The 25,564-nt window shown below is 43.9% G+C and overlaps 1 protein-coding gene across 1 annotated transcript in view; it reads right to left on the reverse strand.

Annotated features, from left to right (window-relative positions):
* Positions 1–25,564, reverse strand: part of LOC139537574 (roundabout homolog 4-like) — a 42,330-nt gene that overhangs the window by 13,470 nt on the left and 3,296 nt on the right. Inside the window, 6 exon segments of the mRNA XM_071339044.1 lie at positions 1,614–1,729; positions 2,207–2,334; positions 4,784–4,922; positions 5,223–5,343; positions 5,780–5,937; positions 8,788–9,120. Coding sequence (XP_071195145.1) covers positions 1,614–1,729; positions 2,207–2,334; positions 4,784–4,922; positions 5,223–5,343; positions 5,780–5,937; positions 8,788–9,120 — 995 coding nt within the window.

The following is a 25,564-nucleotide window of genomic DNA, read 5'->3' on the forward strand; positions in this document are numbered from 1 at the left end:
GCAATGGAAGGGTATATTACTGGTAACTTTTAAATTTTACCAGTAAACTACCAGAACTTTGGTAACTTTCAGGTTTGGGGGGAATTTTATCACACGACATCTAGTGGCCATTTTGGGAACTTCAGAGTATCACAGGTGTCTTATTATCTATAGCCTTCTGTGTGGCCTCACATGTCAAATATATAAAATAATCAAATACGATTTTTAAATAACAAATACACTGGCAAAGCTGTAAAACATTAGCTTAAATATAAACCATAGACTTTGTGAATACCATTGGTGTGGGTTTCAGCATGAAATATATATATATTTTTTTTTACACACCTTTATTTATTTTACTATGTCAATATGTATTTTGTTGTAAATCTTTTGCAGCCAAACTGGTGGCAGTTATGAAAAAAGTAAATAGTTAGAAGAGTTGCAGAGTTAATTGAAAATAATGCCATTGTTGATTATATGCTTTTTTCATTAATTAAGCTATTTCCTCTTTAACCATTTAAAAGTTAAAAAAATAATATTTAACCTTTATTTAACTAGGCAAGCCATATGGTATATCCACTTGAAACTCATGGACAATATGGACACAGATATAAAAATAAATACTAAATATGAATACATTTTACAAAATGTATTCAGGTATAAATTGCCAAAGTTAACATAGATTGCCATTGATTACTTGATAATTACAAAAATTACTGAACATTATGGCAGTTTTGAATCCTTTGAATATTATCTGTAGCTAGATTTCCATCCAATTGGTGACAGATTTTCATGTGAATAGTCTAAAATCCGCATAACGAAAATATGTGCATTTTCCCACCAGTGGTGTGTTTCCACCAAACGGACTTGTTGCGGATATAAATCAGTGCGTGATGACATAGACGATTTTGTGTGCACTAAGTTTTCATGTACCAAATGAAGTTTGCAGATACAGTGTGGGTAGGCTATGAGTTTAATATGGATAAGAGCGAGAATATTTTTATTCGATCATCATGTCACCAGAATAAGACCCTCAAAATGTATTGGAAAGGAGCATCAAGTTCACCGTCACTTTCACCACTCAGTGAAGTTCATCATAACTTATTTCATCTGTATCCTAATAAACTGCATAGTTTCCCGAGTCGTAGTGGGAGGCCCACACACCATATCATCACGGGACTCCAAGTTTACTTCGAAATGATGGTTATTATATCAATATTTGCTCCTAAAGGCATTTCCACCACCATTTCTCACATAACTGATTTTAGAGGCACGAAAAGATCCCACTATGTCAAACGAACAAATGATCTGTCGGCATTTATAAATTGTACCAAAACTTCCTGTTTCCATCACAGCTGTCATTATTTTTTTTACATACGGTTTGCCTTTTCTCTCATAAAAAAACTGTGGATGGAAATGTGGTTTGTGACATGAAAATAATGTTCTAAACAAACACAAAAAATGTCAGGCATGAATCTTAGTTTAGCTAAAGGTAAATTCCTTACATTAGGAGTTCACTATTGAAGTGTTAGCTGGGGGATACTCTCTCAACGTCTTGATGCAGTTATCTGTTATGTGAAAACAGTTTTCATAGTAATACATGAACCTCCATGTGACGTGTCTGATGTCTGTACCTTCCACTGCACTTGGGACATGTTGGAGTTTGGAGTCAGCACCGTCACATTCTCCAGAGCTATGCGCAGGTCCGACAACTCTCTGTGAAGGTCCCTCTGTCTGGTGCTTGCAGCTCCTGTGAAGGAGGGAGAAAAATCTTCATAGAAAAGAATGTTGTACACTTTTCTATTCATAAATTGAAATTCCCTACTGGCACTGAAATTGACACAAACTAAACTCCATGTAACGAAAAGTCCCATAGTGCTCCTAAAAACGGTTTACTTTGAACCACACTCATTTCCTCCACCGTCTCACAAACATCATAAAAAGTAATGTTTTTGTTTGTGTTACATCCTGCTGCAAATATTGTGAATAATATGTTCCTTGTTTAGCATTCCAGTAGAGTTTTCTGCATTCCCCTGGGAGAAATAAATACATTCTATTCTAGCTGTAAGGAAATAGGATAGGACAGGATCAACTTTAATTTCCCTCAGGGGGAAATTGTCTTAGACAAACAGTACTGCTGTATACAAAATAAACACTGTACATTACACATTCAACAAATACACAACACATAAATGTAGTGGTGAAGGCTCAAGCTAAGTGCTCTTACCCTCCACCACTAGCTGTGCGCTGGCGGTGACCACCCCCACGTCGTTGACAGCTGTGCAGGTGTACCTCCCAGAATCCTGTGGTGTCACGTAGTGGATCTGGAGGCTCTGGTCAGGATTCACTAGATACCTACAGACATGACACAGCAACCAACACAACATTCACTATAGAAACTGTATGAAATTATTAGAAATCAAAGAATTACTTATTATCATTAATATTGCATACTAATAATGCATGTTATGACACATGTACTCACTGTGCAGAAGAGTAGCTCAAAGAGTCACAAAGATTACACCCCCAAGACTTTTGTCTACTTTAATACACAAGTGTCACGCGCTCACCTTAGGGTGTGACTTGGGTGGGCAAATCTATGTTTCTATTTCTTTGTTGGCCTAGTATGGTTCCCAATCAGAGGCAGCTGTGTATCATTGTCTCTGATTGGGGATCATACTTAGGCAGCCCTTTTTCCCACCTTAGATTGTGGGATCTTGTTTTTGTATAGTTACTGTGTAGCCTGCAGAACGTTACGTTCGTTTATATATATATTTTTTGGTGTTCATCTAATAAAGAAAGATGTACGCTTACAACGCTGCACCTTGGTCTCATTCCAACAACGAACGTGACAACAAGTGAATTTGTCCAAATACTTTTGGTTCCTTAAAACGGGGGGGACTACGTACAAAAAGTGCTGTAATTTCGAAACGGTTCACCCTCAAATTAAAGCTGACAGTCTGCACTTTAACCTCATAGTCATTGTATCATTTCAAATCCAAAGTGCTGGAGTACAGAGCCAAAATAATATACACTGCTCAAAAAAATAAAGGGAACACTTAAACAACACAATGTAACTCCAAGTCAATCACACTTCTGTGAAATCAAACTGTCCACTTAGGAAGCAACACTGATTGACAATAAATTTCACATGCTGTTGTGCAAATGGAATAGACAACAGGTGGAATTTATAGGCAATTAGCAAGACACCCCCAATAAAGGAGTGGTTCTGCAGGTGGTGACCACAGACCACTTCTCAGTTCCTATGCTTCCTGGCTGATGTTTTGGTCACTTTTGAATGCTGGCGGTGCTTTCACTCTAGTGGTAGCATGAGACGGAGTCTACAACCCTCACAAGTGGCTCAGGTAGTGCAGCTCATCCAGGATGGCACATCAATGCGAGCTGTGGCAAGAAGGTTTGCTGTGTCTGTCAGCGTAGTGTCCAGAGCATGGAGGCGCTACCAGGAGACAGGCCAGTACATCAGGAGACGTGGAGGAGGCCGTAGGAGGGCAACAACCCAGCAGCAGGACCGCTACCTCCGCCTTTGTGCAAGGAGGAGCAGGAGGAGCACTGCCAGAGCCCTGCAAAATGACCTCCAGCAGGCCACAAATGTGCATGTGTCTGCTCAAACGGTCAGAAACAGACTCCATGAGGGTGGTATGAGGGCCCGACGTCCACAGGTGGGGGTTGTGCTTACAGCCCAACACCGTGCAGGATGTTTGGCATTTGCCAGAGAACACCAAGATTGGCAAATTCGCCACTGGCGCCCTGTGCTCTTCACAGATGAAAGCAGGTTCACACTGAGCACATGTGACAGACGTGACAGTCTGGAGACGCCGTGGAGAACGTTCTGCTGCCTGCAACATCTTCCAGCATGACCGGTTTGGCGGTGGGTCAGTCATGGTGTGGGGTGGCATTTCTTTGGGGGGCCGCACAGCCCTCCATGTGCTCGCCAGAGGTAGCCTGACTGCCATTAGGTACCGAGATGAGATCCTCAGACCCCTTGTGAGACCATATGCTGGTGCGGTTGGCCCTGGGTTCCTCCTAATGCAAGACAATGCTAGACCTCATGTGGCTGGAGTGTGTCAGCAGTTCCTGCAAGAGGAAGGCATTGATGCTATGGACTGGCCAGCCCGTTCCCCATACCTGAATCCCAATTGAGCACATCTGGGACATCATGTCTCGCTCCATCCACCAACGCCACGTTGCACCACAGACTGTCCAGGAGTTGGCGGATGCTTTAGTCCAGGTCTGGGAGGAGATCCCTCAGGAGACCATCCGCCACCTCATCAGGAGCATGCCCAGGCGTTGTAGGGAGGTCATACAGGCACGTGGAGGCCACACACACTACTGAGCTTCATTTTGACTTGTTTTAAGGACATTACATCAAAGTTGGATCAGCCTGTAGTGTGGTTTTCCACTTTAATTTTGAGTGTGACTCCAAATCCAGACCTCCATGGGTTGATAAATTTGATTTCCATTGATCATTTTTGTGTGATTTTGTTGTCAGCACATTCAACTATGTAAAGAAAAAAGTATTTAATAAGAATATTTAATTCATTCAGATCTAGGATGTGTTATTTTAGTGTTCCCTTTATTTTTTTGAGCAGTGTATATATTGTCACCATCCAAATACTTTTTGATCTCCTGTATATAATAATATAAGCCATTTAGCAGACGCATTTATCCAAAGCGACTTACAGTCATGCATACAAACCACATGTTGTAAAGCTCATGTCAAGAACAGTTTCTAGTGTACATTTAATGGACAATTAAGTTTTTTTAGTTGAATCAAGAATCAGACCTGCCGTTGGGCAGAGGGCCCTGCTCACGGCTCCACTCCACAGCAGCCATGGAGTCTCCTTTAGCCTCGCAGTAGAACTGGGCAGACTCCCCTGTCCCCACCGACACATCCTGAGGCTTCAGCACCAACACTGGCTTGGCTGGGGATGGAGAAAGCATGGGCAAATACACAAATTATGGTTATTCATATCATGTCTCTAAGCATTCAATTCCATGCTATCCCTTATATCAATAGCAAACACTGACATACCTTTTTCACACTGATGTGCCGACCCAAACTGTACTGTGTGGACTCTGTTCTTTTCACATTTTCATTTCCAGCACCGTTCCAGCAACTATGGTGGATGCATAACCAGGCCAGCGAAGTACAGCTTGGCTCAGTAGTGTAAAAAAGGTTATTGCTAAAATGGTACTGTACATGGAGTCAGGGTTCATCTTACCTAAGACAGACAGGCGGGCGGCCCTGCTCTCTCTTACTCCCACAGTGTTGGAGGCCACACAGATGTACACGCCAGAATCATTTTTCTGGGCTGGGGCGATTATCAACTTCCCATTCAGTTCCTATAGGTCACATGGGGAGCATGCACATACAGTTAAAAATAAACAAGGATTTTTTGGGGGATAGTTTTTCATCCAAGGTGACATGTCCTCTTTTATTAATAATGGGGGAAAATGTATGAAGCGGCCTGTGGTTTTAATCAAAATGTTGTACAACAGTGCCCTCTATTGGCAATACTGTGTTACCACTGATATGATTAGAGAAATAAGTATTCAGAACAGTATGCATTTCAGCTCCTGCCACCTCTGGAAATTAGTTCAAAAATGAATTACAATAATATAGAATATCTTTCCATATTATGGAAAAACCATAGTGTCTTGAAAATACATTTACTGCACAGAAATGCACACTGACAACTGTCCCATTGTCAATTTCTAATTTCAAAAAGCATAGCAAGAAAGCCCAAAGCATGTAGCTATGTTATAAAGGAGGTCTCACAGTGTAGTGCGGGTTTGTGTGGTTGATGGGGACCCCGTCTTTTCTCCAGGTGGCATTGGGCTCGGGGTGGCCCACCGGCGGGCTGCAGTTCAGCACCGCCACCTCCCCCACAGCCACCTCCACGTCACTGGGCTGCACCCGGAAGTCCTCACGCAGAGCTGAAAGAACACACAGAGGTCGTCCATTCATAAACAGTGGGTTTGAGACTAGCTGGTGCACAAGGCCATAACATTACATTGGATAACAACGTCAAAGTCAGTCTACAAGCCTGTAGTTAATAAACATTGCCTGGGAGACATGTGCCCAGCACAACACGCATCACTGTCTGCTTGACTTGGCTTCCTACAAATGAGAGTTTTGACCACCGAAAATTTGCAAGGGTGATAATGAACTAATTTAATGATTTACCTTATTTCACAGTACCATTACCACACCATATCACACTATACATTTTGGACCACATCGCACAGCTCTAAATATCCATATATTTTATACACGGAATACACAGTGCTTTTGTCCAGTATTGCCCCATCAACAACCTCATATATTCCCCAGAGGTCCCAAACAATTCATAGAGCAAACTTGACCTGTCTACATTGATATAAGCACAAGTACATGACAGACAAGCCTGACCTCTTTACAGGAACGTGTCATGTTGACTCAATCGTTAAGAGTCACTGTGAAACATTTCAGTTTAAGGTCTAAGGAGCTCCCTTCCATTATATCCAAAATGACAGAGACAATGGCATTTTCACCTTGCATGTGTACATTACCACATGTTTAGGATGTCTGTTTAAATCTTCACTGATGTCATAACATAGGTATTACATTAGGACACCACATGGAATCATGAGACAAAAAGTATTTGGCGTCTACTTGGTCACACGTATGGTTACAATGGTCTAGTGCCATAAACTACTACTGGAATATCTCCACTCTTCATCAAGGAATGATCCAAGGCTGGACTGCTTTAAAATGTATTAAGGGGGCCTCCCGGGTGGCGCAGTGCTCTAGGGCACTGCATCGCAGTGCTAGCTGCGCCACCAGAGTCTCTGGGTTCGCGCCCAGGCTCTGTCGCAGCCGGCCGCGACCGGGAGGTCCGTGGGGCGACGCACAATTGGCATAGCGTCGTCCGGGTTAGGGAGGGTTTGGCCGGTAGGGATATCCTTGTCTCATCGCGCTCCAGCGACTCCTGTGGCGGGCCGGGCGCAGTGCGAGCTAACCAAGGGGGCCAGGTACACTGTGTTTCCTCCGACACATTGGTGCGGGTTGGAGGCGCGCTGTGTTAAGAAGCAGTGCGGCTTGGTTGGGTTGTGCTTCGGAGGACACATGGCTTTCGACCTTCGTCTCTCCCGAGCCCGTACGGGAGTTGTAGCGATGAGACAAGATAGTAATTACTAGCGATTGGATACCACGAAAATTGGAGAGAAAATGGGATAAATTAAAAAAAAAAAAAAAAAAAAAAAAAAAAATGTATTAAGGGTATTCTTGAAAATCAATAATTGTCTAGCTATGATAGAGAACTTAGCACAACTCTTGAATTAACAGTGCTGCATGGTTCATGACTGTAGAGGCTACTAACCAAACCAGTACAACTATACTTACAAAAGGTCACAATTGCACAATTATCTTATTGAGACTAACCTGGATAAATAAAGGTTAAACTCAAACTATACTACAATCGATCTGCTAGTATAACTCAATCGAAAGTAAAGTGCCACTGTTTACTGTCCCAATGGCTCCATGCCTCCACCACATACTGCTCCACGGAAGTTCCCCCAACAAGTCAATCAGCCACTAATTATACCAGCTAGCTCAGGAATCCAGTGGTCTGTGGGTGACCCTATTTTGGGTAGAAACAGAGGCTGGGGGTCAGGGGTAAATTAGCAGAGTGTTTGTCCTGGGAAGGTGGTAAACATTGATTTTGGACCCCCTTTAATTTCAGTTCGCTTCAGCTAGCGACTGGAACGAGCTGCAACAAACACTCAAACTGGACAGTTTTATCTCAATCTCTTCATTCAAAGACAAAGATCAGTGTCCAATCATGGACACTCTTACTGACAGTTGTGGCTGCTTTCCGTGATGTATTGTTGTCTCTACCTTCTTGCCCTTTGTGCGGTTGTCTGTGCCCAATAATGTTTGCACCATGTTTTGTGCTGCTACCATGTTGTGCTGCTGCCATGTTATGTTGTTACCATGTTGTGTTGTTACCATGTTGATAATAGGCTGTGTTGTCATGTGTTGCGGCCATGCTATGTTGTTGTCTTAGGTCTCTCTTTATGTAGAGTTGTGTTGTCTCTTGTCGTGATGTGTGTTTTGACCTATATATACATATAAATATATATTTTTTTAATCCCAGCCCCCGTCCCCACAGGAGATCTTTGGCCTTTTGGTAGGCCGTCATTGTAAATAAGAATTTGTTCTTAATAACTGACTTGCCTAGTTAAATAAATGTTTAAAAAATATATATATATAATAATAATTCTACTCAGCAATCACACGGACAATCTCAACGTCTCTCGCTTTCTCTCTGGAGCAGGGGTCTGTGGTTACTGCGGGCTTTCCGTGGACCTGAAGGATCATATATTAGCTTGATATCACATTTAAGATCAGCATGGAGGGAGAGAAGAAGTTAATGGGACAGGATGTAGGAGCCACAGAGGGCCTTCCAACCAAGACAACAGAATGTATTCTAAGGCCAGATTTTCACATCCATCTGGCATAGTGTTTTTAAGTACTTGGAAGGGAGCTGTGTGTGGCTTTGGTTCCATCTCAGTATGAGCACACTTGATGCAGCCAATCTAGCCCTTGAGTGGTTTATTAGTTAGTCTGCACACTGCTGAGACTGATACATAGTCTCTTCACTCACATGATCTATAACAGTGGGACCACTCTATAACATGATACCTCTCTTCATCCTACTGTGCAATTATTTCTGCATGGCATCTTGGAATTTATAACAAGATACGCATGTCCATCTAATTTGAAAGACATCCCCACAGTCTTACCTGCGATATAGAGGGAGGCGTTGCGGCTGGTGGCCTTGCCAGCGCTGTTCCTTGCCATGCACGCGTACACGCCCTCATGTGACTGACTCCGCCTCCCTGGCACCACGCTGAGGAAAAAAAGGCTGCCCTCCGACAGGACGATGGGCCGCGATTGGCTGTCCAGCTTGTTCATCTCCAGGGGCTGGCCATTGCGGATCCACTCAATGGAGGGCTCGGGTGTACCGTCGGCGCGGCAGGAGAGGGTGGCGGGGCTGCCTACCTTGACCACCACATCTGAGGGGTGGTGGACAATCCGCGGGGGCACCTCCACCACATCCGTCCTCAGTCTGGAACCTGGAGGGAACAAGAACAGTGGACGGAGGAAAGATGGAGAAATTCAGGTTCTGTCAAAGTAGGCTATTGCGTCTGTTAATTCACAGAAGATCTGACAATAGTTTATTACTATTACTATGCATACTATGCATTTAGCATCGAATGGGGTTCAAGACGATTAAGTCATAGTTGTTTCCCATGAGAAGCAGTAGGCCTATAACTTCCATTGTCAACTAAGTCAAATACATAGGCCTAAAGCTAACAAATAAAACCAGTAGAAAATATCCTGATAAAAATTCAGGTTCTTTCAAGTTCAAGTTGTATTAGTCATATGTGCGGGATACGCATGTATACATCACATTCATCGCTCTACTCCACCTGTTGGCCCCCATTTCTATCGGTCTTGACTTGAGCTATTGCTAGTGAAGGGCAACATTGTATCAAATCAATCAACTGTTGCTAGCAAACTTGTATCAACAACATTATACAGTCTATTCCGGGCCCTCAGAGTTCACCGCTCCAATGAGCTCATACAGTTGAAGTCGGAAGTTTACATACACCTTAGCCAAATAAATTTAAACTCAGTTTTTCACAATTCCTGACAATTAATCCTAGTAAAAATGCCCTGTCTTAGGTCAGTTAGGATCACCACTTTATTTTAAGAATGTGAAATGTCTGAATAATAGTAGAGAGAATGATTTATTTCAGCTTTTATTTATTACATCACATTCCCAGTGGGTCAGAAGTTTACATACACTCAATTAGTATTTGGTAGCATTGCCTTTAAATTGTTTAACTTGGGTCAAACGTTTCGGGTAGCCTTCCACAAGCTTCCCACAATAAGTTGGGTGAATTTTGGCCCATTCCTCCTGACAGAGCTGGTGTAACTGAGTCAAGTTTGTAGGCCTCCTTGCTCGCACACGCTTTTTCAGCTCTGCCCAAAAATGTTCTATAGGATTGAGGTCAGGGCTTTGTGATGGCCACACCAATACCTTGACTTTGTGTCCTTAAGCCATTTTGCCACAACTTTGGAAGTATGCGTGGGGTCATTGTCCATTTGGAAGACCCATTTGCGACCAAGCTTTTCCTGACTGACGTCTTGAGATGTTGCTTCAATATATCCACATAATTTTCCTACCTCATGATGCCATCTAATTTGTGAAGTGCACCAGTCCCTTCTGCAGCAAAGCACCCACACAACATGACGCTGCCACCCCCGTGCTTCACGGTTGGGATGGTGTTCTTCAGCTTGCAAGCCTCCCCCTTTTTCCTCCAAACATAACGATGGTCATTATGGCCAAACATGTCTATTTTTGTTTCATCAGACCAGAGGACATTTCTCCAAAAAGCACGATCTTTGTCCCCATGTGCAGTTGCAAACCGTAGTCTGGCTTTTTTATGGCGGTTTTGGAGCAGTGGCTTCTTCCTTGCTGAGCGGCCTTTCAGGTTATGTCGATATAGGACTCGTTTTACTGTGGATATAGATACTTTTGTGCCTGTTTCCTCCAGCATCTTCACAAGGTCCTTTGCTGTTGTTCTGGGATTGATTTGCACTTTTCGCACCAAAGTACGTTCATCTCTTGGAGACAGAACGCGTCTCCTTCCTGAGCGGTATGACAGCTGCGTGGTCCCATGGTGTTTATACTTGCGTACTATTGTTTGTACAGATGAACGTGGTACCTTTCACGAGTTTGGAAATTGCTCCCAAGGATGAACAAGACTTGTGGAGGTCTACAATTTTTTTCTGAGGTCTTGGCTGATTTCATTTGATTTTCCCATGATGTCAAGCAAAGAGGCACTGAGTTTGAAGGTAGGCCTTGAAATACATCCACAGGTACACCTCCAATTGACTCAAATTATGTAAATTAGCCTATCAGAAGCTTCTAAAGCCATAACATCATTTTTGGGAATTTTCCAAGCTGTTTAAAGTCACAGTCAACTTAGTGTATTTACACTTCTGACCCACTGGAATTGTGACACAGTGAATTATGAGTGAAATAATCTGTCTGTAAACAATTGTTGGAAAAATTACCTTTGTCATGCACAAAGTAGATGTTCTAATCGACTTGCCAAAACTATAGTTTGTTAACAAGAAATTTGTGGAGTGGTTGAAAAACGTGTTTTAATGACTCCAACCTAAATGTATGTAAACTTCTGACTTCAACTGTATATCCACTGGATATATGGGATCATCAGAACTCAGACATCCCAAATGGCTAATTTCCTAAATTTGCGTGCAGCAGGCCAGGTACTTCTATGCGTGCTCAGACGTGCACGTTCCCTGAATATTATCAGAACAGAGAAACCAGACAGAGACATGCTCATTGCTCACATGGAGCACGCCAAACAAAAGACAATAGCAAAATTTACAAAACTCATAAATGATGGTTATGGAAAAAAAACTTACTGGTTTCTCACAAGTGTAGCAGGTGTTGAACTCTGCAAACTACGTTTCAACTCCGAGAATGAGAACGGTAAATTATGAATTAATACATGCATTAACTTCTTATGGCTGCAGGGGCAGTATTGAGTAGCTTGGATGAAAGGTGCACAGAGGTGCCCAGAGTAAATGGCCTGCTCCTCATTCATAGTTGCTAATATATGCATATTATTAGTATTTGATAGAAAACACTCTGAAGTTTCTAAAACTGTTTGAATTATGTCTGTGAGTATAACAGAACTCATATGGCAGGCAAAAACCTGAGAAGTTCCACTTCCTGTTTGGATTTTTTCTGAGGCTGCTAGATTTTCAACCAAGCTCCCAATGAAATTACAGCGAGATATGGATGAGTTTTCACTTCCTACGGCTTCCACTAGATGTCAACAGTCAATAGAACTTGGTCTGATGACTCTAATGTGAAGGGGGGCCGAAGGAGACAGGAATGAGTAATCACTGACATGAGGTGACCACGCATTGAACACGTGATAGGCAGCTCCTTTCCATCTCTCAACTGAAGTCAATGTAATTCTCCGGTTGGAACGTTATTCAAGATGTATGTTAACAACATTCTTAAGATTGATTCAATACATCGTTTGACATGTTTCTACTGACTGTTACGGAACTTTTGGACATTTCGTCACGTTATAGTGGACGCGCTTTGTGACTTTGGAATTGTTTACCAAACGCGCTAACCAAAGTAGCTAATTGGACATAAATAATGGACATTATCGAACAAATCAAGCATTTATTGTGGACCTGGGATTCCTAGGACTGCATTCTGATGAAGTTCATCAAAGGTAAGGAAACATTTATCATGTATTTTCTGGTTTCTGTTGACTCCAACATGGCGGCTAATTTGGCTATTGTTCTGAGCGCCGTCTCAGATTATTGCATGATTTGCTTTTTCCGTATTTAAAAAAAAAAATCTGACACAGCGGTTGCATTAAGAAGATGTATATCTATAATTCCATGTGTATAACTTGTATTATCATCTACATTTATGATGAGTATTTCTGTTGAAACGATGTGGCTATGCAAAATCACTTAATGTTTTTGGAACTAGTGAATGTAACACGCCAATGTAAACTTCGATTTTTTGATATAAATATGAACTTTATCAAACAAAACATGCATGTATTGTGTAACATGAAGTCCTATGAGTGTCATCTGATGAAGATCATCAAAGGTTAGTGATTAATTTTATCTATATTTCTTATTTTTATGACTGCTATATTTCGCTGGAAAAATGGCTGTGCATATTGTGGTTTGGTGATGACCTAACATAATCGTTTGTAGTGCTTTTGCTGAAAAGCATATTTGAAATCGGACACTTTGGTGGGATTAACAACAAGATTACCTTTAAAATGATATAAGACACATGTATGTTTGAGGAATTTTAATTATGAGATTTCTGTTGTTTGAATTTGGCGCCCTGCACTTTCACTGGCTGTTGTCATATCGATCCCGTTAGCGGGATGCAGCCATAAGAAGTTAACAGAAATGAATGTAACCAAATGACTGGTATTAACGGTACAATTACTTGGCCTACTGGTGACATACAGTACCAGTCAAAAGTTTGGACACCTACTCATTCCAGGGTTTTTCTTTATTTTTACTATTTTGTATATTGTAGAATAATAGTGAAGACATCAAAACTATGAAAAAACACACATGGAATCATGTAGTAACCAAAAAAAGTGTTAAACAAATCAAAGCATATTTTATATTTGAGATTCTTTTTTTTCATCTTTATTTAACTAGGTAGGCCAGTTGAGAACAAGTTCTCATTACAACTGCGACCTGGCCAAGACAAAGCAGTGCGACAAAAACAACAACACAGAGTTACACATGGGATAAACAAAGGTACAGTCAATAACAAAATATTAAAATATGTGTACAGTGTGTGCAAATTAAGTAAGGAGGTAAGGCAATACAGAGGCCATAGTGGCGACGTAATTACAATTTAGCGTGATAGTGATAGTTGTGCAGATGAGGATGTGCAAGTAGAAATACTGGTGTGCAAAAGAGCAGAAAAACAAACACAAATTTGGGGATGAGGTAGGTAGTTGGTTGGATGGGTTATTTAAAGATGGGCTATGTACAGCTGTAGTGATCGGTAAGCTGCTCTGACAGCTGATGCTTAAAGTTAGTGAGGGAGATGTAAGTCTCCAACTTCAGTGATTTTTGCAATCCGTTCCCGTCATTGGCAGCAGAGAACTGGAAGGAAAGGCGGCCGAAGGAGGAATTGGCTTTGGGGGTGACCAGTGAAATATACCTGCTGGAGCGTGTGCTACGGGTGGGTGCTGCAATGGTGACCAGTGAGCTGAGATAAGGCGGGGCTTTACCTAGCACAGACTTATAGATGACCTGGAGCCAGTGGGTTTGGCGACGAATATGAAGCGAGAGCCAGCCAACGAGAGCATACAGGTCGCAATGGTGGGTAGCATATGGGGCTTTGGTGACAAAACGGATGGCACTGTGATAGACTGCATTAGATTTGCTAAGTAGAGTGTTGGAGGCTATTTTGTAAATGACATCGCCGAAGTCGAGGATCGGTAGATAGTCAGTTTTACGAGGGTATGTTTGGCAGCATGAGTGAAGGAGGCTTTGTTGCGAAATAGGTAGCCGATTCTAGATTTCATTTTGGATTGGAGATGCTTAATATGTGTCTGGAAGGAGAGTTTACAGTCTAGCCAGACACATATTCTAAGTCAGAAGCCTCCAGAGTAGTGATGCTAGTCGGGCAGGCGGGTGCAGGCAGCGATCGGTTGAAGAGCATGCATTTCGTTTTAATAGCATTTAAGAGCAGATGGAGGCCACGGAAGGAGTGTTGTATGGCATTGAAGCTCGTTTGGAGGTTTGTTATCACCGTGTCCAAAGACAGGCCAGATGTATACAGAAGGGTGTCATCTGCGAAGAGGTGGATCAAAGAATCACCTGCAGCAAGAGTGACATCATTGATATATACAGAGAAAAGAGTCAGCCTGAGGACTGAAGCCTGTGGCACCCCCATAGAGAGTGCCAGAGGTCCGGACAACATTCTTTAAAGTACCCACCCTTTTCCTTGATGACAGCTTTGAACATTCTTGGCATTCTCTCAGCCAGCTTCATGAGGTAGTCACCTGGAAGGTAGTCACCTGGAATGCATTTCAATTAACAGGTGTGCCTTGTTAAAAGTTATTTTGTTGAATTTCTTTCCATCTTAATGTGTTTTAGCCAATCAGTTGTGTTGTAGGGGTGGTATACAGAAGATAGCCCTATTTGGTAAAAGACCATGTCCATATTATGGCAAGAACAGCTCAAATAAGCAAAGAGGAATGACAGTCCATCATTACTTTAAAACAGTGCAGTCGCAAAAACCATCATGCGCTATGATGAAACTGGCTCTCATGAGGACCGCCACAGGAAAGGAAGACCCAGAGTTACCTCTGCTGCAGAGTTCATTAGAGTTACCAGCCTCAGAAATTGCAGCCCAAATAAATGCTTCACAGAGTTCAAGTAACAGACACATCTCAACATCAACTGTTCAGAGGAGACTGCTTGAATCAAGCCTTCATGGTCGAATTGCTGCAAAGAAACCACTACTAAAGGACACCAATAAGAAGAAAAGACTTGCTTGGGCCAAAAAACACGAGCAATGGACATTATTAATTTTTTTGGTATTTTTCTTAAAACTGCATTGTTGGTTAAGGGCTTGTAAGTAAGCATTTCACAACAGATTACACCTGTTGTAATCAGCGCATGTGACAAATAACATTTAATTTAATTTGATTTGATTACACCGGTGGACATCTGTCCTTTGGTCTGATGACTACAAATTTGAGATTTTTGGTTCCATCCGCCATGTCTTTGTGAGACACAGAGTAGGTGAACAGATGATCTCCGCATGTGTGGTTCCTACCGTGAGGCATGGAGGAGGTGTGATGGTGCTTTGCTGGTGACACTGTCAGTGATTTATTTAGAATTCAAGGCACACTTAACCAGCATGGCTACCACAGCATTCTGAAGTGATATGCCATCCCATCTGGTATGCACTTAGTGGGACTATCATTTGTTTTTCAACAGGACAATGACCCAACACATCTCCAGGCTGTGTAAGGGCTATTTTTTATATTTTGTCTTTAACCTTTAATTAATTAGGCAAGTCAGTTAAGAACAAATTCTTATTTACAATGACGGCCTACCCCGGCCAAACCCGGACGGCGTTGGGCCAGTTGTGTGCTGCCCTATTGTGTGCCGCCCTATCAAACAAATTGAGATGGTTTGGGATGAGTTGGACGGCAGAGTAAAGGAAAAGCAGACAACAAGTGCTCAGCAGATGTGGAAACTCATTCAAGACTGTAGGAAAAGCATTCCAGGTAAAGCTAGCTAGCTACAGTATTGTGCAGGCTAGCTCAAATGAACTGCTAATATAGCCACCTTTACATACTGTATAGCTAGTTAGCTATGTGAATTAAATAAATCAGCAGATAGCTACCTAACTTCATATTCGCTAGCTATCTTGTAAATAAATGTAAAACACACACTCCAAATGTATTTGTAGGTAGGTAGCTAGCTAGCTAACAGAAATGGAAGAGGGTGAAAGGATTAGCAGCTCCAGCTGTCAAATAAGGGAGAGAGTAGGCTACTCTGGATAGGGCAGGTACTTTTGTGTAGTTTCAGTCCTTCGAGAGAAAAACTGAGGACAGAGATAATAGCAACATAATATTCAGTGCTTTCTAATTGCAGTATAATGAAGCCTGTTTCTTTGTGATGTTTTCTGTCCTCAGATACAGAGAGCTGTGAAAGCCTGTCTGCAGATGAAGAGGTCCCAATGAATGTCGCAAGAACAGTGGTTCTCAAACCTGGTCCTGGAGACCCAAAGAGGTGCACATTTTTGTTTTTGCCATAGCACTACACATCTGGTTCAAATGATCAACTCACCATCAAGCTTCAAGTGATATTTATGTATTAATTTGTGATGCCATCCTTGATATGATCCTACTGTTGTCACATGCACGTGTGCGCACATGCATCTATCTATCCAATGTTATCATTTGTAATGAGAGATATTTCCCAACCAAGGGACAGGCATGAATTCCTCCACGGTCAGGCCCTCAGAGATGGCACCCTGGACCTTCCCGAAGATAGTCTGATTCCAGTAGCAGAGCACCGGGGATCCCAGCCCCATGTCTTCATGGGAGACGAGGCCTTTCCGTGCCGGAGAAAACTCATGCGGCACCCTCCTGAAGCGAGCATCTGCAGGAGGAACATGGTCTTCAACTACCGCCTCTCCCGAGCCAGGCTGACCGCCGAGTGCACCTTCCGCATTCTTGCGTCCCAGTGGCGGAGGTACCAACGAGTCATCGGGGTCCACACTACTAACGCAGAGGCGTGTGAAGGCTACCTGTGTCCTGCATACTGTAACTTCATGAGGATGGTCACGAGGACCAGGAGGGGACCTGCAGCTCACTGCTGTGTGCTAGAGGAGATGTCTGCTGCTCTGCAGGATGATGCCAGGATGGGGGCCTACAACGCAGCACGGGAGGCAATCCCTGTGCGGGAGACCTTCACCTCCTACTTCTACGAGGAGGGTGCTGTTTCCCAGGCAACATCTTGCGCGATAGACTACACTATGCACAACCAAAGGCTCTTTTAAGAGCCACGCACATTGCAATAAGAGTATTCTTCCATTTACTTAACAATTCCCAGTTTCTCTCCCTTTGATTTCTACTTCTCAGGTTAGGATACAGTTCAAAACAGGCTTTTTTACGAGTTACCCGTATTGAAAAAATGTAGAACACTAAGACACCCTACAACCCACACCTGCATCAATCTGATGGATTGATTGTGTTCTGCAGTAAGAAGGCTCAGGTGTATAACTGTGTGGGCTGTGGCTCCTTCTACCAAATAATAGGCAAGAGGACCAACCATGGAGAATAGTAAGGCACTCCATTATTTCTGTTAACATAACTATGCTATATGTGACCTGAGCCAACTCCTCGTGCTTACCGTGGGGAGCGTGTAACTGGTCAAGCACCGTGTTGTGCAGAGATGCGCACGGTGTCTCCAGTTCGCATTCATAGCCCGGTGCGCTCTATTCCAGCTCCTCGCATTTGCCGGGCTAGAATGGGCATCCAGCCAGGACGGGTGGTGCCGGCTCAGGGCTCCTGGTCTCCAGTAAACCTCCTTGGACCAGGATATCCTGCGCCAGCTCTGCGTACTGTGTCCCCAGTGCGTCCTGTGCTAGGGCCCCGCACTTGCCGGGCTCAAGTGAGCATCCAGCCAGGACGCATTGTGCCAGCTCTACGCTCCAGATCTCCAGTGCGCATCCACAGTCCAGTATGTCCTGTGCCTCCTCCCCGTACTCGCCCTGAGGTGCGTGTCCCCAGCCCGGTACCACCAGTGCCGGCACCACGCATCAGACCTCCAGTGCGCCTCCACAGTCCAGTACGTCCTGTGCCTCCTCTCCGCACTCCCTCTGAGATGCGTGTCATCAACCCGGTACCACCAGTTCCGGCACCACGCATCACGCCTCCAGTGCGCTTCCACAGTCCAGTACGGCCTGTGCCTCTTCCCGGTACCACCAGTTCCGGCGACAGTTCCCAGTCCAGAGCTTCCGGCCACAGTTCCCAGTCCAGAGCTTCCGGCGACAGTTCCCAGTCCTGAGATTCCGGCGACAGTTCCCAGTCCAGAGCTTCCGGCGACAGTAGCCAGTCCAGAGCTTCCGGCGACGTTTCACAGTCCGGAACCTCAAACGACGGGCCACAGTACGGAACCTCCACCGACGGGCCACAGTCCGGAGCCTCCAGCGGCGATCCCCAGTCCGGAGCCTCCAGCGGCGATCCCCAGTCCGAAGCCTCCAGCGTAGATCCCCAGTCTGGAGCCTCCAGCGTAGATCCCCAGTCTGGAGCCTCCAGCGACGATCACCAGTCCGGAGCCTCCAGCGACGATCCCCAGTACGGAGACTCCAGCGACGAGCCTCCAGCGACGATCTCCAGTCCGGAGCCTCCAGCGGCGATCACCAGTCCGGAGCCTCCAGCGACGATCCCCAGTCCGGAGCCTCCAGAGATCCCCACAAGGTATGACTCCAAACACCCAAAAAAGGCTACTCTCCTTGATGTTATCCTCACAAATAATCCTGATAGGTATCAGTCTGGTGTTTTCTGTAATGACCTTAGTGATCACTGTTTTACAGTCTGTGTTCGCAATGGCTGCTCAGTGAAACGACCTGTCCTGATTTGTCATAGATGCTTGCTAAAAAACTTTAATGAGCAAGCCTTCCTTCATGAACTGGCCTCTGTAAAATGGTATAGAATCAGCTTGATCCCCTCTGTCGATGACGCTTGGACCTTCTTTTTTATATTTTCAGTGGTATTATTAACAAACACACCCCCATAAAGAAAATGTGAATTAAAAACTGGTTCAGCCCCTGGTTCGACCGTGATCTTGTAGAGTTACTCCACCTTAAGATTTACATTTGACGAAAGGCTCGGCACATGCATACTCAGGCTGACTGGCTATCGTTCAGGCAAATGAGAAATAAGTGCACTCAGGCCATCCGGAAGGCCAAAGTTAGTTACTTTAAGGAACAGTTCTCTCTCTGTGGGTCTAACCCCAAGAAGTTCTGGAAAACGGTTAAAGACCTGGAGAATAAACCCTCCCCCTCACAGCTGCCCATGTCCCTTAATGTTGATGATGTGGTTGTTACTGACAAGAAGCAAATGACTGAGCTCTTTAATCACCACTTCATTAAGTCAGGATTCCTATTTGACTCAGTCATCCCTCCTTTCCCATTCAACATTTCCTCATCTCCCACCCTTTCTAATGCGACTATCCCGCTACAACATTTCTCCCTGCAGGCAGTGACTGAGTCCGAGGTGCTAAAGAAGCTCCTTAAACTTGACCCCAAAAACACATCTGGGTCAGATGGAGACCCTTTCTTCTTTAAGGTTGCTGCCTCTATCATCACCAAACCTGCCTCTCCTTTCTGGGGAGGTTCCCATTGCTTGGAAGGCAGCCACAGTTTGTCCTTTATTTCTGGCTTTCTTGATGTCTATAGTATTGTCTCGGGTATGCAATCTGGTTTCCACCCAGGTTATGGATGTGTCACTGCAACCTTAAAGGTCCTCAATGATGTCACCATTGCCCTTGATTCTACGCAATATTGTGCTGCTATTTTTATTGACTTGGCCAAAGCTTTTGATACGGTAGACCATTCCATTCTTGTGGGCCGGCTAAGGAGTATTGATGTCTCTTAGGGGTCTTTGGCCTGGTTTGCTAACTACCTCTCTCAAAGAGTGCAGTGTATAAAGTCAGAAAATCTGCTATCTCAGCCACTGCCTGTCCCCAAGGCTCGATCCTAGGCCCCACGCTCTTCTCAATTTACATCAACAACATAGCTCAGGCAGTAGGAAGCTCTCTCATCCATTTATATGCAGATGATACAGTCTTATACTCAGCTGGCCCCTCCCTGGATTTTGTGTTAAATGCTCTACAACAAAGCTTTCTTAGTGTCCAACAAGCTTTCTCTACCCTTAACCTTGTTCTGAACACCTCCAAAACAAAGGTCATGTGGTTTGGTAAGAAGAATGCCCCTATGCCCACAGGTGTTATTACTACCTCTGAGGGTTTAGAGCTTGAGGTAGTCACCTCATACAAGTACTTGGGAGTATGGCTAGACGGTGCACTGTCCTTCTCTCAGCACATATCAAAGCTGGAGGCTAAAGTTAAATCTAGACTTGGTTTCCTCTATCATAATTGCTCCTCTTTCACCCCAGCTGCCAAACTAACCCTGATTCAGATGACCATCCTACCCTTGCTAGATTACGGAGACATCATTTATAGATCGGCAGGTAAGGGTGCTCTCGAGCAGCTAGATGTTCTTTACAATTCGGCCATCAGATTTGCCCCCAATGCTCCTTATAGGACACATCACTGTACTCTATACTCCTCTGTAAATTGGTCATCTCTGTATACCCGTCGCAAGACCCACTGGTTGATGCTTATTTATAAAACCCTCTTAGGCCTCACTCCCACCTATCTGAGATATCTACTGCAGCCCTCATCCTCCACATACAACACCCGTTCTGCCAGTCACATTCTGTTAAAGGTCCCCAAAGCACACACATCCCCGGGTCGCTCCTCTTTTCAGTTCGCTGCAGTTAGCGACTGGAATGAGCTGCAACAAACACTCAAACTGGACAGTTTTATCTCAATCTCTTCATTCAAAGACTCAATCATGGACACTCTTACTGACAGGTGTGGGTGCTTTGTGTGATGTGTTGTTGTCTCTACCTTCTTGCCCTGTGTGCTGTTGTCTGTGCCCAATAATGTTTGTACCATGTTTTGTGCTGCTATCATGTTTTGTTGCTAGCATGTTGTTGTTGTTATGTTGCTACCATGCTGTGTTGTCATGTGTTGCTGCCTTGCTATGTTGTCGTCTTCGGTCTCTCTTTATGGAGTGTTGTGTTGCCTCTCTTGTTGTGATGTGTGTTTTGTCCTATTGTCATACCCTGACCTTAGAGAGACTTTTTTATGTCTCTTTTTGGTTTGATCAGGGTGTGATTTTGGTGGGCATTCTATGTCCTTTCTTGCTTTGATTTTGTGTTTCTATGTTCTGGCCGGGTATGGTTCTCAATCAGGGCAGCTGTCTATCGTTGTCTCTGATTGGGAATCATACTTACGCAGCCCTTTTTCCCACCTGTGATTGTGGGTAGTTGTCTTTGTTAGGGGCACTATAGCCCTCGGAAGCTTCACGGTTGTTTATTTTGTTTCTTGTTTTGTTGGCGACATTCTAAAAATAAATGAAGGCTAACCACGCTGCACTTTGGTCCACTTCTTTCGACGGCCGTGACAGAACTACCCCCCACCAAAGGACCAAGCAGTGTGGCCGGGAGGAGCAGCTCTTTCTGGAGGAATGGAGATGGGTGGAGGTATTGGAAGGCAAGGGACCCTGGGCACAGGCTGGTGAATTTCACCGTCCTAAGGAGGAACTGGAAGCAGCTAAAGCAGAGCGGCGATGCTATGAGGAGTTGGCACAGCGGAGCAAGCACGAGAGGCAGCCCCCCAAAACATTTTGGGGGGGGCACACGGGGAGAGTGGCAGAGTCAGGGTATAGACCTGAGCCAACTCCCCGTGCTTACCGTAAGGAGCGCACTGAAGACACCGTGTTATACGGTAAAGCGCACGGTGTCTTCAGTGCGCTCTCATAGCCCGGTGCGCTATATTCCAGCTCCCCGCATCGGCCGGGCTGGAGTGGGCATCCAGCCAGGCCGGATGGTGCCGGCTCAGCGCATCTGGCCTCCAGTGCGTCTCTTCGGTCCAGGATATCCTGCGCCGGCTCTGCGCACTGTGTCGCCGGTGCGTGTCCACAGCCCAGTACGTCCTGTGCCAGCACCCCGCAGTTGCCGGGCTAGGGTGAGCATCCAGCCAGGACGGGTTGTGCCAGCTCTGCTCTCCAAGCCTCCAGTGATGATCCATGGCACGAAGCCTCTAGTGATGATCCATGGCACGAAGCATCCAGTGATGATCCATGGCACGAAGCCTCCAGTGACGATCCATGGCAGGGAGCCTCCAGCGACGGCCTCCAGTCCAGAGCCTCCAACGACGGTCCCCAGTCCGGGGCCCGCAACGAGGGTCCCCAGTCCGGAGTCGGCGACGAGGGTCCCCGCACCAGAGGCACCATCAAAGTGGGGTGAGCCAGAGGTGGAGCGGGGTCTACGTCCCGCACCAGAGCCGCCACCGCGGAAAGATGCCCACCCAGACCCTCCCCTATAGGTTCAGGTTTTGCGGCCGGAGTCCGCGCCTTTGGGGGTGGTACTCTCACGCCCCGACCTTAGAGAGCCTTTTTTATGACTCTTTTTGGTTTGGTCAGGGTGTGATTTGGGTGGGCATTCTATGTCCTTTATTTCTATGATTTTGTGTTTCTATGTTTTGGCCGGGTATGGTTCTCAATCGGGGACAGCTGTTTATCGTTGTCTCTGATTGGGAATCATACTTAGGCAGCCCTTTCTCCCACCTGTGATTTTGGGTAGTTGTCTTTGTTAGGGCCACTATAGCCCTTGTAAGCTTCACGGTCGTTTTTGTTATTTCTTGTTTTGTTGGCGACATTTTACTCAAATAAAAAGAAAATGTACGCTCACCACGCTGCACTTTGGTCTCCTTCCAACGACGGCCGTGACACCTTACTTACTTACTTACTTACTTTATTGTCCCCATGGGGAAATTTTGTTGCAGTGTCATGTACACATTTAAAGTGGCGTTAAATACAAAACAAGATTGACAATACAACTTTCAATAACAGTCACGCACCAATAAATAAAATACAATTTAAAATTTAAAAAAGACTAGCCTGCTGACCTTACGGGGTCAATGGGAACATTTGCCCGAGCTATTTAAGAGGGATATCACACCTGGCACAAATGATTGTCTCGTTCTATTTTTCCTGCTGAGGGGTGCCCTATACCTGCGCCCAGAGGGGAGTAATTCAAAGTCCAGGTACAGGGGGTGACTTGGGACACCTATATTTATATTGTATGAATTTTGAATCCCAGGCCCCCGTCCCCGCAGGAGGCCTTTTTCCTTTTGGTAGGTCGTCATTGTAAATAAGAATTTGTTCTTAACTGACTTGCCTAGTTAAATAGAGGTTAAATAAAATAAAAACATTAACATACCTGAATTTGTCCAATAGAAACTCTAGTATGCAACTGACTAATGATTACACCCTAGATCAGCTAGATACAGGCAAGATTGTGCAAGGCGGTATTGAATGTGTCAATGTCCGTCACCTTGATTACTCAAATTTCTCTCGACCTGTGCACCTACGTTGTAAACTTTCATTCATAGGCTAGGTTGTTGCAACCTCATGATAGGTATAGGGAAATTTTGAGTATCATGTAGTAGCCTAAACCTATTGATGTTACATTGAGCTGGGTGAATGGAATATGAATGACAGTCATCCAATATGCTGTAATAGAAATAAGGCCATGTTCATAACAATAACAATTGTCCTCCCTCATCTTTAAATGGCACCGACCGCCACTGATGTGAGTGTGTGTGTCTGTTTTTCAGTATAAAGTACTCTGTAGCCACTCAGTGTGGACACTGTGGACCCCAGGTGGGGACAATGCCACAGGTGTCAACAATTCCCTTATTGAATGGAAATGTCAAAACATGTCAATCACATGGGCCAATGGGAGGGACTTGGGAGGATGATACCCTATTGATTCTAAGGCTTAATTGCAGATATATACTATTGGATAAAAATCACAAACTTTGGCCATTGAGCTGCGATGGGCTATATGTGCCTGTGTTGATTTTTATATTAAAATATTGCAACTAGAACAGCTATCTGATGGATGCTTTCATCATGCATGAGAGGACATGCTTTCAAAGACTGTCAACATCTTTTTCATAGGTTTTCAGATGTAATTTGCAACACTAGGCTAGCCATAGGCCTACTCCTGATCATAGGATAAGACAATCTTGTCTGTGGCTTGCCATGTAAAGTCTATATTCTTTCGGACAGAGCTATTTCGTCAGGGAGAAACATCTCAACATCCTACAATCATTTTTTGAAAATCGAATATTACATTTTTATATGTTAATTATTTTCAAAATCTCTAGAATTCTCTAAATCTTTCCTAAATTGTCACTTCCATATTGATTGGAATAACAATAGTGTGTCACACAGATGGGCTGACTTGGCAGGTGCTGTAGGTTAGATCAAGTGTTAATTATTTACTAAACAACAAAGTGCCATTGAAAAGTAGGAAAATGAAATGTAAAAATACATTTGTTCCTCTCTTGTTGAAAAAAAACGGGGATTAAAAAAATCAGTAACAGGAGAGAACTATATTCACAATTGGTCATACAGATAAGCCTAAAGTCTGGCTTTAAAAAGCTAAGCCTGTCAATAAACAAATGGTGGCTCTGATACCACTGGAATCTATGTTTGTAAACTGTTGTTGAGATAAAGTTATTTTGTTGAGAGAGAAACTTCTGTTGAGAATGAGTTCAATTCATTCAATACCTCACAAACCAGGCAACAATAACCCAGCCAACATAGGCTACAACTACGGTATTACACACTTTATTTATTCCATTGATAGCAATAATGACAATTAAAATAACACTACATGCATGATCAGATATGGCATACAATCGATGTTTACCATAGATAGGCCTACATTACATATATCATATCAAAATAAAAGCCTTACCTGCAAGGTTGCCAAGAGTTGCGAAAAATACCAACAGTCTTGTAAACACCTGTTCCGTCATTTTAAATGTTAGGTCACCAAAACACAGCATGTAAACAAATTCTTATTGCATCGTTGACCTATTTGGTGCATATTATTTCACTTGAGGACGTTCGTTTCCTTTAAACTTTTACGCACGAACCACATTTCAATTTGAGGAATTTCTTATCAAGATTGAATAAAATGGTTCAGATATTTCAATGTTTGTTTCGTTTGCCATTCCGCCACACAAGACTACCGCTTTATCTAGATCCAACAAAGCGCCAACGCAATTAGGAACAGTCCCTAGTGACTATGATGCGAACAGAATTGAGGTAGGCGAAGCGGCAACAAGTCACCGCTTTAAAAAAGCGACACTCCCACGTTTTAACTCCCTGGCTGGAAATTACTTTAATCGCATGAGGGGCTTATGCCACCGTTTTATCACCAACGCCTGCTAAGCATTACAAACATAAATGTCAAGAAATAAAAAGGACTGCCACTGCATACATAGGCTATACAAGATATATTGTGGTCCTCTTTGAACATAAATTGTTTCCTGAAACGCAATAATAAGATAATTTGCTTCTGGGGCACTTTAAAGCCTACCTTATTCGTTTACATTTATTTACATGTTCCCTTATTTGAAGTGACAATTTCAGGGTTATCAATTCTGGTAGCCTACAGCAATATTGATCCCCATAAGCTATATTGCTTGCCTATATGTTTGGTTTCCTGCATTCTTAGAACGCTTATAATACAAACAGCCATGTAGACTGGTCTTCAATTTCCATGTTTTTCTTTA

The sequence above is a fragment of the Salvelinus alpinus genome, chromosome 13, assembly GCF_045679555.1.
Source record: "Salvelinus alpinus chromosome 13, SLU_Salpinus.1, whole genome shotgun sequence".
In the NCBI taxonomy this organism is placed as follows: Eukaryota; Metazoa; Chordata; class Actinopteri; order Salmoniformes; family Salmonidae; genus Salvelinus; species Salvelinus alpinus.